Below are 16,559 nucleotides of genomic sequence, written 5' to 3' on the forward strand. Positions count from 1 at the left end.
TTGCGGGTTTGCTGGATTGGCGGGCCTCAGTAGGGTAGTCTGGGATTCCCGCCTCTGGGGTTCATCGGGACTCTGGTCACCATCTTGTTCGCGCCCTCTGCACGTGGATCCTTGGATGACATGGGTCTGGGATCAGCCTGTTTGCTGGTAGGTGTCGGCTCTGTCCCTCCCTGCACCTCAGGCGTGCGTCTCGTAGGCTGTTGGCCCTCGGCCATGAGTCCAGTTGTGCCCTCTGCAGTGCATTTAGGTGCCCCCTCAGGCGTAGACCTGGCAATAGGGCAAAGCCCCTCGGGACGAGTCCCGTGTGAAAGCTTCTTGGCAGTGGAATTGGGAGGATCCTTGTACCCATCGGCCGAAGCTACTGCAGCCTCAGTACTGTTCTTTCCACTCCTAGGGCCCTCCCATTGGTAGGCTTCACCGGGAAGGATCACTCTTATGGGGTGCTTTGCTGAACAGTATACTTGCCTTCCTTGTCTTCCTCTGCACGTATTCCTTAAGTTGCTCCAGCGACGACCTGGAGAACAGCTCCCTCCACAGAGCCAACCGGTTCTTAAGGGACGGGGATGTGAGTGCGTTGCAGGCCGAACAGTCTTCCCATCCACAATCTTCTCCTAGGTACCGGAGACAGAGAGCGTGTGGGTCCGACGTGAGGGGACAAACTGTCACTATTGGCACTGAAGACCACCACGGACCACATATTCTAGGGACAAGCTGGGGAACCAGTGGATGGTGTATCCCTGGAATTATTGGCATCTAAAAAAGATTTAATAGAATTAATTTTTCTAAAACTAGAGTGTGGGAAAGCGCGTTGAATTACAGGCCCACAAGGGCTTAACCACGAGCATTGGTGAAATGGGTTTGCTCGGTTAGATGCAGAAAAGAGGACTGAAGTGTGGCGCCGGTGGGTGGGGTCAAGGAAGCGCATGCTCCCAAGGCCATGCAATGCATGCGCGTATAAAAGGGAAATCGTTATTTTTCTGGTGAAAAAGGTTCCGTTCCCTTCCCTAGAGAGGGATGCCCATGCAGGATGGAGGAAAGGGGACAGGATGTAGGAATAATGCCAGTACCAGATGTTAGTCCCATGGTGACATGAACTGCCTTGGAGGAAAACATTTTCACTAGACCCCAGAGGCACTGCACAATCGTAGGGATTCCAAAGTAAGAAACCTGCTCGGGTGGGCCCTCACATTTGTATTGCTGCCAAATAGCCTTTAATATTCCAATTTGCAAAATCTCCTCTAGCAAGTGTCTACAGAAATTAAAAGGACTGAGGCTGTTAAATCCAGACCTTTTTCGCTGCACCAGGCACCTTTATTTCCAATGACAGTTGTAGATGGCCTTGGTGGCTGGACTGTGTGCAGAGAGAACATCTGCAGCCTCTTTGGACAGAGCTCCACTCCCTGTACATTATCCTCACAAGGACCAGGCATGGAGATTCAGAATGTTGAGGCTGGGATGAAGTATCCCAGAGCCCCCACCTGTATGCCCACTGAGACTAGCCTGCTCTTGTCAAGAGGCGACTGTGGGCAGACAGCCATGTCTAACAGACTTCCTAACAACTTCCTCTGCGCCAAGTTAGGCCATCAAAATAATTGCACTATGAAACATCTGTTGCCCTGACAACCTGCAGGATGACTGGAATTGGTGGGAATGCATACAGGAGATCGGAGTTCCAATACAAATGCATCCCCTTGAGTCCCTCAGAGGAAATTCCCAGAGATAAAAGCTTTTTGCACAAATTTCCTGGCAAAACCCACAATGAGGCTTAACTGTGTCGGCTCGCAGCATCCGCCAGCACATTCTACGTTTCAGCAAGATGGTCCGCCATTAAGGAGATCCGATCCGCCAATGACCGAAACATAGCTACATCATTTCCTTGCAAAGGGGCAGCAACCCAACACTACCTCTTGTTAATTTAGTGCATCAAGACCGTGTTGTCCATCAGAATCAGCACTTTGATTGAAGTTAGAAAAGTTTTTAGAGCAAGTTTGATCGCCTGCAGCGCCAACAGGTTTATGTGTAAACTGGATTATGCCAAGGACCAAATCCTGCTCATCCCAAAATCCCTAAAATGAGAAACCCATCCAGTCACTCAGGTTAGCTTTCCTAAACCCAATTTACTCCACTCAAAGCAGCCAGAACAGTCCCCTGCTTCCAGGATGACCGTCTGGGACCGCTGTGACAGGTCCACACCAAGAATTGCGCAATTGGACCCAAATGACTCCTGTTAAATCCTCATTCTAAGACGGGCCTGAGGCACCAGGAAGCCATCAACCCCATTAACCTGTAGCAAGACTAAGGCTGGCAAGAACCCAGAGTTAAGTAATCCTTTGACCATTGGCAGAATAATCTGTTGCTGGTCCATGGAGATGTTGGAGGGATGGAGACTTCCTGAACAAGACTCCACAAACCTCCAATACTGGGGAACCCCAAACTATGTAGGTGGTGGCGTGTGTAGTGCCAAGGGGGAAAACCATTTCATCTGGTAATCTGGACTTGAACAGCCAGTCATCCAGGTAGGGAGAAGATGTAAATCCTCACTCCTGCGCTTAAACCAGACATCGACTTGGTAAAGACTGTCACAGAGGAGGCTGAGACATATACGCCAAAGTAATTGTGTGCTTTTGATGGATAGGCACATGGAAGTAAGCATACGTGAGGTCTAGGGACTCCAACCAATCTTGGATCTCTAGGAACTGTAGAATCGGGACCAATGCCACTACCTTGAACTCCTTGCTCTGAAATGTTTAGTTACGACTCCAAGATACGAAGTAGCCAGAACCCTTTTTTGACAAAAAGGGAGAAAACAAACCCTTCCCCAACCAAAGGGGGCTAGCTCTATGGCTGCCTTCCAAAGCTGTATAGCTGTGCCCTCTCCAAAGAGATTGGCGAGGATGACAACCTTGGCAGAGAGGGGCGGGGGGGGGGGGGGTTGTGGAGTCAGTGACGATCTAGAGTATTTCCGGTAAATGGATGGCAATCCCAGACATAACCAGCTGGGGTGGACGCAGGTCTCCGAAGTAATACTCAGCCAAGCATCACAAACAACAAGATCATCACCCGGCAGGATCCATATGTGGCAGTACAGAGACAAAGAGGCATATGAGAGGAGGTGGCAGCAGGTGACAAAATACTTTGAGGCTGAACCTTCTTCGAGTTCCTTCCTCTTCCCCAGTCTTGTAACCCTCAGCCCCTACAGAAAGCTGATGTAGAAGAGGCAAGGGAAAGGCTGCAGTACTGCCTAGCCTAGGCAACTTCACTGTGGGCTTCCCCTACTTTAATTTCTCCAGACTCATTTGATTTTGAGTTAAAATGTATTCCCTCAAATAGTTCTGCCTTGACATTCCTCACAAACCCAGATGTTCTTATACATGCATGTCTTCTGAAGACAGTGGCCGTCCCCATTTCTCAGGCCACACCATCAGACCATCTTGCCTCTTTACCATCACCAACTAACTCTCCGAATCTGTTTCGCGCCCTTGAAACACTTGTGTATAGGCACGTTATATCATATATCATACTGTCAGGCAGATTAGTCACCTCAGACTGCACTCTTTATAGGCAGTGTGTACTTGGCACAAAGCATGCAAAACGCTTATGGCTTTGAGTGCCACACTACCAGTCCCAAATATCTTCATTCCAAGACCATGCAACTTTTATCTTTGCACGTCTGTTGACATTGCGAAGAACAGACCTCTTGGATCCCATTGCCTGCACCACCAAGTTCTCTGGGGTGGGGTGCCTTGATGGGTAAACTAGGTCTGTCAACACCCATTTATAATGCTGTGCTAGGTCCTGGCTTTATGTTGCAGAGACATAAGTCTGCCATTGAGTTGCCATGGGTCGGCAACTGAGATTAAAAGGAGACATCCTTTTTTAGGTCCTCTGGTCGCCACAATCAGGTTACAGTATAGGGAATAGCCAACAATGTCTATATCATAGATGTGCCAAGGCCACTTACGTCCCTGGGAATCGCAAAAGGTCAATAAGGAATGGTTCTCTGAAAAGCGGGTTACCCCCTAGGGACGTGCAGCCTGAATCACCATGATTGGGAATCCGACATAGGGCTCAAAATTAAAGTGGATCTGGTCACCCTCATAGATGGTCTGCATTTTCTTACATTATCTGTTCCGTCCTGACACAGCGAGATCTAAATTCTGAGGTCTGTGCCTTTGATTTTGGCGAGATTAGCACCTTGTTTTTGGGACGGCATTCAAGCACCCTAGGATATACAGCCAGATAGGCTTAGACCTGTTAGCATGCACAAGCATGTTGGGGTCCTGCGTGCCAGTACAGCAGGCGATTCTCGAAAATATCTCAAAGCATTTGAAGCCAAGGTTCCCCCCCCCACTTCTTCCAGAAGAAGTCGCTGTCTGATCCATTACAGGCTTGGGTGGGGATCCGAATACTCAGCGCTCTCATCACGCCTTGATCTGTTTTTCAACTTTTTTTTGCAGTAGGGGGATGAAGAAGAATGTGGCGACCCACTTCTGGAACGGGATCATGCATGACGCTTTTTGTGGGATTTTCAGTCATAGGATGCGGTGTCCTAATTTAGGCAGACCACCCATCAAATTTGTGGCCTCCCGTTCTCTGCGAGGGATCAGCGATCAACCTCTTCAAAGTGCACTTCCTGCAGCACTTGAATCCCAAAGCTTGTCGAATACCAAAGCTTTGCGAGGGAGCGAAAAAAAAATTCCAAAAGCAGTGTGCTGAGCACACGGGAACAAGAAACCAAGCTCATGGGGTGTTGTATGCTCTAAATTGGAGGCATTGTCACTTACGGAGTCGAGAAATGGACCAGCGGACGACACGCCAGGGTATAAAACCACCCCTGCTGTACTACAAAGGTTTCCAATTCCAGCTGCAACGGCAACAGAATATCTTCCGATGTGGAACCCTTGGGAGGATGTCATCTTAGAATGAGTTTTGTGTACGTATCGTCTTCTTTACATGCAGGCGTTCTCTTAACACCAAAAGGTGAAGGTTTATTAACTGTTTCCGTTTTCAGGTTTAATATTTTCTAGGATATCCACAAGCTTTTGAAATGCATTTTTATTAGGTGTTGATAAAGAAGAGACACTGAACACGAGTTTCCAAATATTCATAAAGCTATTACCTGCTATTTTGAGATAATGATGAATCCACTGCAAAAGGTATTAACTGCCACTTGATTTTTCATTTTTTCAAATCTAGCCAGTGCAGTGTTTCTATCAGCAGACTGCTTGTCCAGTGTTCATGTGCGAGCTACAATATTGATTGGGGAGGGAGGGGAACAGGAAGAACCTAATCAAAACATATAGAAAGATAGGATCTTAGAATGTACAATTTGAGAGTGCACAATTATAGCTAGTCTGAAATGTACTTGACTTTGTATCACAAAATAACTATAAACAGACGTCATTGTACTGATAAATAGAATATTATCAATGTTACTTTAATTGTTGTTCACATTAGGAAAGGAGAGTAAATAAGCTCTTACCGAAAGAAGATTAAATGAAGCTTAGAACTATTTTCCTCTACCCCCTCAGATTTCGTTGGTATCCTTAAAACTACTGTAGTTAAGCTTTGCAGCAATACAACAGAGCTTCATTTAAACTGGCTGAACTTAGTATCCGTTCAAGAGTTCTCTTGTACTAGACCTGCACCTCTGGCCAGAGTACCTCGCTGGGGACACTTCCTTTCCTTGCCATTGAAGAAGCAGCTGCATCTAAAAGATCTAAAAAGGTTGTTCCTCTTTGCAGAGATCCCCCATAGTTAACTAGAAAAGGTTTCTCCTTAAGTACAATTACGACTTTCTGACCAACATTTTACTTTTAGACGTCAAACAATAACTCAAACACCTTAAATTCTACTCCTGCCTTTTTGAGAATAAATGAATATTCAAAACTTAAAACAATTCCTTCAGAGTTATTTTATTAAATCAAATGTACAACAGCTTCTTAACACTACAAACACTGGATATTTTAAAGGAAAAACAGTATGTCTAATTACACCATGATCCTGGCCAATTGCTTTTCAAACTGTTAAGAAAATCTTAAAAAAGGTTTCACATGTCACCTGAAACTTACAAATTTAACATCATCAAAGAAGGAATGCTGCTACACTCTTACAAAGGCCACTACAAAAAACAATTAAAAAGCTAAGAAACTGTCTCAAAGGCATATTCAGTCCTTGCTCCACAGCAATGTTATCAAATAATGCAATCCATTCCCAAAACGGCTGTGTCTGCTCTCGTGTCTTCTGCCATCTCACTGCATTAATGCATGACACAGATTAGTTTCCTTAACATTGTTAATTCCATAACCTGTAGCTGTTTGTTACATCTGGGCTCTCATCCTCTCCTATTTATACAGTGAAGCCTGTTTTAACAGAAGTAAAGAGTGAAAAAAATAGGTTATGAAATGATCCGGCTAACCATTTTTTTTATTTTTAAGGAAAGACAAAAATGATCCCATTTATTCCTGCATCTATGTCAATGAAACACTTATGACTAGCACATCTAATAAAATAATGACTTACTCAATGAAAACTTTAGTATCTGCTTCTTCCTCCATATCCACCACTTCCTCCTCCACCACCTCCTGGTCCATAGATCCCTGGAAAATTCAGGACCAATAAGATTTTAAGCCATTAAAGCAAGTACAAAACGAGCACTACTGAAGCCAGGAGCATTGGATATTCGATGGGCAAGCTAGACAGTCAAACTATTTAGAACATTTTGTTTTAAATGATCAACATAATTCATATACAACTAATGATTTGTTTTAATAAAATGAAAATCTCGATTTGAATTTAGCTAATTTTTTTTAACTTTTAGCTCTTAAGGATGAGAGGGAGATTAATATGTAGGAGAACAATCCATAAGCAAGAACATTACTGGGTAAGTCATCTTCCATTCTAATGGATTGCATCCTCCAACAGATTCCTCATTTGATAGACTCGCACAGCAGTATAGATCAGCATGAAGGAGAGTAGAGCGTGGTAAGTATGACAATGCATTAATTACCGTAAAAGCATTTCTGATGGTTGTATCTGCTTATATTCACATGCTGTGCATAGTCCGACATCCAGTGGTCACTGCGGAGTATTGCATTTTGTTTTTCGTAGTCGAAAAGGGGACGTCGACAAGGCATGTCTGTAACACTATCCCTATAGTGACGTGCATTGTACCCACAATCCCTCACGTGTCGAGGTCCCTCTGTTTGTATTTTTTCTGCCCTGAGGGACCCTATTACAGGTGAGTGAGTACAGAAAAGAAAGAAAGGTAAGGATGTCCATGTTCCTTCCATCCGAGCGGGGAGGAAGGGTGGGCGCATGTGAATCTAAGCAGATACAACCATCAGAAATGCTTTTACGGTAAGTAATGCATTGTCTTCTGATGTTTGTTAATCTGCTTAGAATCGCATGCTGTGCATAGACTAGCGAGCAGTACCCAGAGTTGCAGGTGGGTTGTGAGAAGGAACAGTAGAAAATAGATGTCTTAACACTGCTTGCCCCACCTGGGAATCAGATCTAGAGTGGGCATCTAGACAGTAGTGTTCTGTAAAGGTGTGTACAGAACTCCAGGTTGCCGCTTTGCAAATGGACTCCAGAAGGACATTTGCAATTAATGCTATGGAAGCCCCAGTGCCTCGAGTAGAATGTGCTCTTGGCTTGAAGGGTAGTTCACTCTTAGTAAGAGTGAAACAGAGAGTGATGCATTGGACAATCCATCTAGATATAGTGGATTTTGAAACTGCATCTCCTTCTCTTCCGGCTGCCACCGAGACAAAGAACTACTTAGTCTTTCTCAGAGGTCTAGTTCTTTCCATGTAAACCATGACAGCCCTGCGTACATCTAGTGTATGCAGGCTCTTTTCTCCCAAACTTGAAGGGTTCTGAAAGAACGTTGGTAGTTCTATCGATTGGTTGACATGGAATTTAGAAATGAATTTTGGTGCAAAACTAGGATGTGTGCGTAGAACCACCTTATCCTTGTGAACTGTTACAAAGGGGTCAAGTATAAAGAGCGCTTGTAGTTCACTCACTCTCCTAATGGAGGTGATAGCTATTAAGAAAGCAGTTTTAAGAGTGCGGTTCTTAAGGGATGCTTTGTGCATGGGTTCAAAGGGAGAGCCCATAAACCTGGTAAGTACCACATTTAGGTCCCATCCGGGAGCTGGGTTAGCTATAGGAGGGTGTATTCTCTTTACTCCCTCCATGAAGGCCTTAATAAATGGGACTTTCCACCATGACACTGGGTTGAGAAGGAACAAGTTACTTACCTGTAACTGTTGTTCTCCAGCATGGGTCTGGCATGGATTCACATGCTCATGAATATTCCCCGTCGTCAGGCTGGGAATCCTCGGTAAAGAAAAATCAGTATCAGTTTTGTTTCTGATCTGTCTTTCGTAGTAGTAACCAATCACTGATCTCTGCGTCATACTGACCACAGCCAATGACTGCCATCACAGCCTAAGCCACGCCTCTGGCAGCCATCTTCAGATTTGGTAGCACGTGAAGTGGCAGTATGACCAAGTGAAGAGCCGCAGAGGGGTAGGCGGGAGGGTTCAAATGTGAATCCATGCCAGACCCATGCTGGAGAAGGGAATAGTTTCTTACCTGTAACTCCATTTCTCCAGCATTGGTATCTTTCATGGATTCACATGCTTAGAATATTCCCCGTCGTCAGACTGGGACCCCTCGGTACACATATATAGCCTTTTCCAATCGGAAAACTTCCGACACTTTTGTGTCCTATCTACGTCCTTTTAGGACACGCCTCCGCATGCTCCGTAGGCCGTCCCCGTATATGAGGCCCGCCCCCGCGGTTCCCCTTCAGATTTCGGCCCCTCCAAAGTAGGAAGGGTTAAATTTATCAATTAAATACATTACATTCCGGGGAGGTTGGCGGGCGCATGTGAATCCATGAAAGATACCAATGCTGGAGAAATGGAGTTACAGGTAAGAAACTATTCCCTTCTCCAGCATTGGATCCTTCATGGATTCACATGCTTAGAATAGATTGTATAGCAGTAACACTTCAGACGGCGGTGAGAATGTAATGTAATATACCCTCAACATACTACACAATGCATATGTACAGTAGGAATAAGTTACCGCATATAACCTTACCCACCTAAAATAAACTGTCATTAAAAAAGGTAGACAACAGATTCTCCACAGCGTGGAGCTTACTTTACTTAAACAGATGGCGCAGGACAGCTCTTCCCATCTGCACCTCGTCCGCATGCTGCCTGGCAAGGCAGTAGTGGCGGGTAAACGTGTGGGGCACCGACCATGCCGCAGCTTGGCATATGTCCGTCATCGGAATTCCTGCCCATAAAGCTGTTGAGGAGGACATCTATCTTGTAGAATGGGCTCTAGGATGTCCTTGCAGGGGCCTTCCGGCCTTAGAGTGACGAAACGCAATCGTCGATGAGACCCATCGAGCCAATCCTTGTTTAGAGATTGCTTTTCCTCTCGTCAACGGACCATATGCGACGAACAGTTGTCTAGTAGACCTGAATTCCTCTGTATGATGTAGGTAAAATTTCAGAGCCCTCTTAACGTCCAGGGTATGAAGAGCTTTTTCTGCTGCCGATGGTGTGGCGAAGAAAGTAGGGAGAACAATGGACGAGTGTTTGTGATACACTGTCGGAACTTTTGGGACGAACATAGGATTAGTTGCCAGGACTACTTTGTCCTTAAAGAATCTTAGGTATGGCGGGTCTACGACCAGCGCTTGCAGTTCCGGGATTCTTCTAGCTGATGTGATAGCAATCAAGAATGCCAACTTCCACGAAATGAATTTTATGTTGGACGTGGCCATAGGCTCAAAAGGCGGTTTCATTAAGCCTGCCAACACTGTGTTGAGACTCCAAGTCGGGGGGAAAAGTTTTTCCAGGGGAAATGCTCGAAATAAACACCTCATGAAGTGTTTTACAAGTCTGTCGCTAAATAGAGGAGACGACTGCCTTTTCCTTGTGAACCTCGAGATGGCCGCCAGGTGCACCTTTATCGATGTGAAGGATAATCCCCTCTCCGCCAAGAGGAGCAGGTAAGGTAGAACTTGTTCCGGCGTCACCGACAACGGTTGTAGGCCCTGTTGTCCCCTACACCATTCACAGAACCTCCGCCACTTATAGGAGTAGGATTTGTTTGTACAAGGGGCTCTAGCCGCCTGCAGAATTTTTTGACAATCCTCCGAAACGTCTAAAGCACCGAACTCCGAAAAGTCAGGAGCCAGGCTGTAAGGTTGAGACTGTCCGGGTCGTGATGCCACAGCGTGCCTTTGTCCCGGGATAGTAGGTTCGGGGCTTTCGGAAACCCTATGGGATGTTCCAGCGACAGGTGAAGCAGGTCGGAGAACCACGGTTGCCTTGGCCAGTATGGTGTCACTAGAATTACCCGGCAATTGTATCTGCGTATCCACTGTATTGTCCTCCGTATGAGGGGGAACGGGGGAAAAGCATAGAGGAACATGTCCGTCCATGGGAAGGAGAATGCCTCCCCCCTGGAGCCCTCTTGAGGCCATCTGCTTGCAAATTGCTCGCATTTCTAGTTGTCTTTGGTCGCGAAGGCGTCCAGAGGGGGGTGACCCCATTTCTCGAACACTTTCATCAGGTGAACTGTGTCCAATTCGCACTCGTGTATCTGGGCCATGCTTCTGCTGAGGGAGTCTGCTTGGGAGTTCCTCACTCCTGGAAGGTGATGAGCCACGATGGAAATTTCGTGCTTTAATGCCCAATGCCATGTTTTCTGGGCTTCTATGGAAAGTTCTTGACCGCGTCCCTCCTTGTTTCCTCAGATAAAACATGGCCGTTGTATTGTCGGTCAGTATTCGTACTCGCGAGCCCTTGATGTGTGGTAGGAATGCCTTCAAGGCCCATCGTACTGCTCTGAGTTCCAACACATTTATGTGTAGGAGTGACTCCGTTGGAGACCAGCGACCCTGCGTTCGGAGAGCACCCATGTGAGCTCCCCATCCGGTTAGGGACGCATCCGTGACTATGGTTCGCTGAAACTCTGGCTCCTGTAGGGGTACGCCGTTGTTCAGATTGTGGAAACTCTGCCACCACTGAAGGGTCCGAAGCAGCTTGTCGTAGTCGATGGTTATCTTGTCTGACCACGATCCTTGAGCCTGCGTCCATCGGTCCGCGAGGAATTCCTAGACTGGCCTCATGAATAGGCGACAGTTTTCCACCAGATGGATGCAGGATGCCATGGCCCCTAGGACCGAAACGTATTTTCTCACTGAGATCTTGGTGTTTCGCCGTAGTCGGCCTGCTTGTTGATTGAGTCTTGAGGTTCTGTCGAGAGAAGGTTTCACTAGCCCTAACTGGGTCTCGAACTGTGCCCCCAGGAATACCAGCGATCTCGATGGCTGCAGAGAGGATTTTTCGAAGTTTATGGCGAATCCCAGCTGTTGTAGAAGCTGCATGGTGGCTTGTAAACTTGTGTTGGTCGACGCTGGGGAGGATCCCCTTACCAGCCAGTCGTCGAGGTATGGGTATACATGGTGGCCTCGCTTCCTTAGCCAGGCCACTACTGGAGCCAGGCATTTCGTGAACGTTCTGGGGGAGGTCTTGAGCCCAAAAGGAAGAACCGTGAATTGGCAGTGAGTCCGCCCTATTACAAATCTTAGGAATTTCCTGTGTTTCCGACACATTGGAATATGGAAATACGCGTCCTGTAAATCCAGGGACGCTAGAAAATCCCCCTCTTGAACGGCGCGGATTACTTCCTGCAGAGTGAGCATCTTGAATTTTAGGCTCTTGAAAGATTTGTTGAGATCGCGTAAGTCCAAAATGGGACGCCATTTGCCGTTCGGCTTTTTTACGACGAAATATCTTGAGTAGACTCCTTGACCTCTCTGTGATGTTGGAACTAATTCTATCACGCCCATTGCTAACATGAGTGTTACCTCTTGTTGCAGTATCTTCAGATGGGAATGAGCGGTGAACGCAGGTGGAATTTGCGGAGGGCTGTGTCTGAATTGTAGAGTGTGTCCGTTTCTTATAGTATCCAGCACCCATTGATCCGTCGTTATTCGTTCCCATTCGTCGACATATGCTGAAACTCTTCCCCCCAGAACGGTGTTTTGTATGTCACTGCTGATCTTTATTTTGCTTGTCTCTCGACGACGACGGATATGATGGTCTTTTTCTGGAAGTCTGGAAGTTCCGGCGACGGTTTGCCGTTTGGGAGGCACGTCTGTATCCCTGGGAGGGGTAAGCTGATCTGCCAAAGGATCTGTCTCCAGATGCAGAGAATCTTGAATTACCTGAAGCCCCTCTAAAGGGACGAAAAGACTTGTAGTTTCTGCCACTCTGGGGGGCACCCAATGAACGTGCCGTGTCCGAGTCCTCTTTCATTCCCTTTAGGGCTTCGTCCACCTTCTCACCGAAAAGAAGGTCTCCCTCAAAGGGCATATCTAAAACTTTGTATTGTACTTCTGGCCTGAAGTAGGTACACTTCAGCCATGACTGTCGACGTAATACGACCCCATTATTGACTTGCTTGAAGCCTGACTCAGCGAGGTCCACCGCAATGTTTATTGCGTGATTTGAGGCTTCCTCACCTTCTCGGACGAGTAACATCGCTGCGTTCCTATGCTCTTCCGGAAGATGATCAAGCAACGGAGCTAGCCTGTGCCACATCTCCCTATCGTATCTGGCAACAATTGCCAGAGAGTTTGCGGCCTTTACTGTGGTCGCTCCCACGGATAGCACTTTCTTGCCAAAGGCATCTTGGCGTCTCGCTTCGTTCTCAGGAGTCGTCGTGCACTTGTGCTGGGCCTTCGCCTTCCATTGCTGCCGCCGACACCACCGAGTCTGGCGTTGGTTGGGAGGATAAACACTTGGGGGTAGACTCTGGAGCCTTAAACTTTTTTTCCAGGCGTCCTTTCACTGCCGGCTCTGAAAACGGGTGACGCATTGTCTGCAACCCCTCCTTCCATACATGGTCTAGTATTGGTATTGAGAACACAGACCTCCTTCTCTTACCCATGTGGTCGAACAAAAAACAGTCCTTTTTCTGTTCTTCCTGGGACAAACCAAATTCTTTGCATGCCTTCTCCATCATAGAATGGAATGACGCAATGTCGTCCGGAGGGGACGGGTGAGCTGGGTTTCTAGGGGTTTCCAACTCCACCTCTGACTCCCAGGTTGGATCCCTGGAGGGGGATGATGAGATATCCGACATGGCTCCCCTGTCAGACTCCGAATCTGGCAGCTCACCTTCCTCTTGTGCCAGTGCTGAGATTGGCGTGCGTAGGTGCGTCGGTTGACGGGACGGGCCCGGCTCGTCGACGGGTGACTGTGGCAGGTTTGCCTGAGGTAGTCTCTGGTCCAACGACTAACAACGATTGAAGCGTGGACAGAATTTCCAATGACAAAACAGTTTGAGGATTGAGACGAGGGGCAGATACCGGTATAAAGGATCCCCTCGTCGTCGACTTGTCAGCCACTCGTAGCCCTAGGTCTGCTGGGCCAGCTATTCTCTCATTCTCGTCCTCCGAGGACAGCAACACAGCCTGTTCTTGTAGTAAAGTATCCGGGGGGATCGGATCAAAAACTTCAGGCCTCCCGGCCTCCTGTAGAACCCCCGTCGACGAGGCCATCATCGACGTCGTCGGTGGGACGGTGGATGCCACCTGCGTAAGTGGCAGGGTGGAGGCCGATGACTGGGCCGCCGTCGACGACGGTGACTTAGCAGGTGGTTTTGGCGGTCCCGCCTTTTCCACACTTGGCTTGCTTTTACTCGACTCTCGACTCGTGGTCGATCTATGATGATCGCCCGAGGAGGATTTCCTTTCCTTTGATGAAGATGATTTCTTTGACGAGGAGTCTCTAGTTGAGTGACTTCCAGACGACTCTTTCCGTCGGTCGAGATTTCTTCGCCAGAGGTTCCGACGAGGTAGCGCGGCGTGAAGTTTCCGCCGATTGTGTGGAGCCTACCTCCGAAGGGGGTTATGCCCCCACTCCCTCATTCAGCCATGCCACCAGTCGTCGACTGCAGTCTTTGAGGGTTTTTTGAGAAAACCCTTTGCATATGTCGCAGTTAACCGCCGAATGATGAGGATGGAGGCAATGTATACAATCCATATGTCCGTCCCCCTCGTAAACTTTTTTTCAAGCCGCACGTCGCGCATGGGCGGAACAGCGCTTTTCCTGACACAGAGGACATTTTCTGTACTCAAATTCCAGTAACGCAACCTTGTACAAAATAGTAAGACAACGCGAGGAGATCCCACTACTTTGGAGACGGTTGAAATCTGAAGGGGAACCTAAAAGGACGTAGATAGGACACAAAAGTGTCGGAAGTTTTCCGATTGGAAAAGGCTATATATGTGTACCGAGGGGTCCCAGTCTGACGACGGGGAATATTCTAAGCATGTGAATCCATGAAAGATCCAATGCTGGAGAACAACAGTTACAGGTAAGTAACTTGTTCCTTCTCCAGCATGGGGTCTGGCATGGATTCACATGCTCATGAATAAAAGAATACATAGCAGTACACACATGCACAACCACGGGAGGTGGCAAAGGCTCAACATTAAGCATTACATCCAAAACTCAACATTAAGCAATTCTCACCTCCTCACCAGGCTCACCTTAGGCGAACAGGTTGCGCAGCACTGCTTGGCCGACCCTGGACTCCTCCCTGGAATCCCGATCGACGCAGTAGAATTTCGTGAAGGTGTGCGTCGACCTCCACATAGCAGCCCTGCAGATGTCCAGCAAGGGCACACCAGATAGGAACGCCGTGGTAGCTGCGATCGCTCTGGTGGAATGGGCTCTCGGACAGCCAGGCAGCGATCGGTTTGCCAACCGATGACAGTACATGATACAGCCGGAGAGCCACCTGGAAATGGAAGCCTTCGAGAGAGCCTTCCCCTGATGGACAGGTCCAAAGTTCACAAAAAGTTGTGACGTCTTCCGAAAACTCTTTGTGCGGTCCACGTAGAACTTCAGCGCTCTAGCCACATCCAGCGAGTACAAAGTCCTTTCAGCCGGCGACGAAGGCGACGGGAAGAAAACAGGCAACACCAAGGGTTCGTTGAGGTGGAAGTCCGACGGCACCTTGGGAAGGAGGGGTGCGTCCTGAGCACTACCCTCGTGTCGTGAAAAGTCAAGTACGGGGGCTTGCAGGAAAGGGCCTGGATCTCTCCCACCCGTCGTGCGGAGGTGATGGCCACAAGAAACACTGTTTTCCACGACAAGAACTTCAACGGAGCTGAGTGCAGAGGCTCGAACGGAGGTCCCATTAGCTTGGTCAGCAGCACGTTGAGCTCCCACGCCGGGGCCGGGGCCTTCAACCGGCGGGAACGATCTGAACAGTCCCTTCATGAATTCCTTCACCAGACGATGAGACCACAAAGACGTCCGTCCCGTGGTTCTGGTGTGGTGTATCGGGAGATCGCAGCAAGATGAATCTTGAAGGAAGCGTGCGCCAGTCCAGCCTTGGCCAGCAGGTACGGCAGTACTTGAGGAGCCGTAATCCGTAGAGGGTTAATCTTCTGTGCATGGCACCAGACAGAGAGCCTCTTCCATTTGTGTCCGTAGCATTTAAGAGTTGAGGACGCCCTGGCCTTTGCAAGAACCTCTCCGCAGTCGGCCGGTATGTCGTAGCCTCCAAAATCTAATGCTGCAGGAGCCAGGCCTGCAAGTTCAGCGACTTCGGGTCGTGATGGAGGATGGCGCCTCCTTCCCTGGAGAGAAGATCTGCGTCCACTGGCAGCTTGATTGAGGGGGACGCTGAAAAGTCCAGAAGGTCCGGGAACCATATCTGCCTCGGCCACGCAGGTGCGACGAGGATCATCCTGCACCGTGACCTCTTGAGCTGGTTGATGAGCCGGATCAGCAGCTGCAAAGGAGGGAACGCATATAGGAACAGGCCCTCCCAGGGGAACGAGAAAGCATCACCCATGCTCCTCGGCTGGGGAAACCTGCTGGCGAACCTCCGGCACTTTGAGTTTGTCGCCGTCGCGAACAGATCGATCTGGGGTGTGCCCCACCATCGGAAGAGGCGGTCCACTAGATCCTGTCGTAGTTCCCACTCGTGGCTCGAGCGCAGCTCTCTGCTGAGCGAATCGGCGATGCTGTTTTTTATTCCTGCCAGATGAAACGGCACAAGAAACATCCCTTGGGCGACGGCCCAATGCCACAGATCTTGCGCCTCCTTGGACAGGGCTGGGGATCTGGTACCGCCCTGCTTCCTGATGTAGAACATGGTGGTGGTGTTGTCGGTGAAGATCCTCACCACCTTGCCCTTGAGGGACGGAAGAAAGGACCTGAGGGCCCAAAACACTGCGCGGAGTTCCAGGACGTTGATATGGAGGGACTTCTCCGTAGGCAGCCAAAGGCCCCTCGCGTTCAGATTTTCGGTGTGCGCTCCCCACCCTTCCAGGGAGGCATCCGTGGTCACTGTCTTCTGGTGGCCCGGGGTCTGGAAGTCCATGCCCGCCATCAGATGCGTGTGGGTGCCCTCGGAAGCTCTCGTCTAGTGTGATCCTGTCCTCGAAGCTGCCTGTAGTCTGGATCCAGCGAGCGTCCAGGAACTCCTGTAACGGG

The 16,559-nt window shown here is 48.6% G+C and overlaps 1 protein-coding gene across 3 annotated transcripts in view; it reads right to left on the reverse strand.

The window, feature by feature from the left end:
* The window catches only part of HNRNPA2B1 (heterogeneous nuclear ribonucleoprotein A2/B1), a 594,776-nt gene that overhangs the window by 68,400 nt on the left and 509,817 nt on the right, over nucleotides 1–16,559 (reverse strand). Inside the window, exons 10-11 of one of the 3 annotated variants that reach the window (XM_069648207.1) lie at nucleotides 6,523–6,599; nucleotides 5,150–5,286 (exon numbers count right to left, since the gene is read on the reverse strand). In XM_069648207.1, the coding sequence (XP_069504308.1) occupies nucleotides 6,535–6,599 (65 nt within the window). In that variant the 3' untranslated portion in view covers nucleotides 5,150–5,286; nucleotides 6,523–6,534. Of the gene's footprint in view, nucleotides 1–5,149; nucleotides 5,287–5,899; nucleotides 6,363–6,522; nucleotides 6,600–16,559 lie in introns of those variants that run through there. The other 2 variants (XM_069648209.1, XM_069648208.1) reach the window with 2 other exon arrangements.

The sequence above is a fragment of the Ambystoma mexicanum genome, chromosome 2q, assembly GCF_040938575.1.
Source record: "Ambystoma mexicanum isolate Mex_15411 chromosome 2q, UKY_AmexF1_1, whole genome shotgun sequence".
Classification (NCBI taxonomy): Eukaryota; Metazoa; Chordata; class Amphibia; order Caudata; family Ambystomatidae; genus Ambystoma; species Ambystoma mexicanum.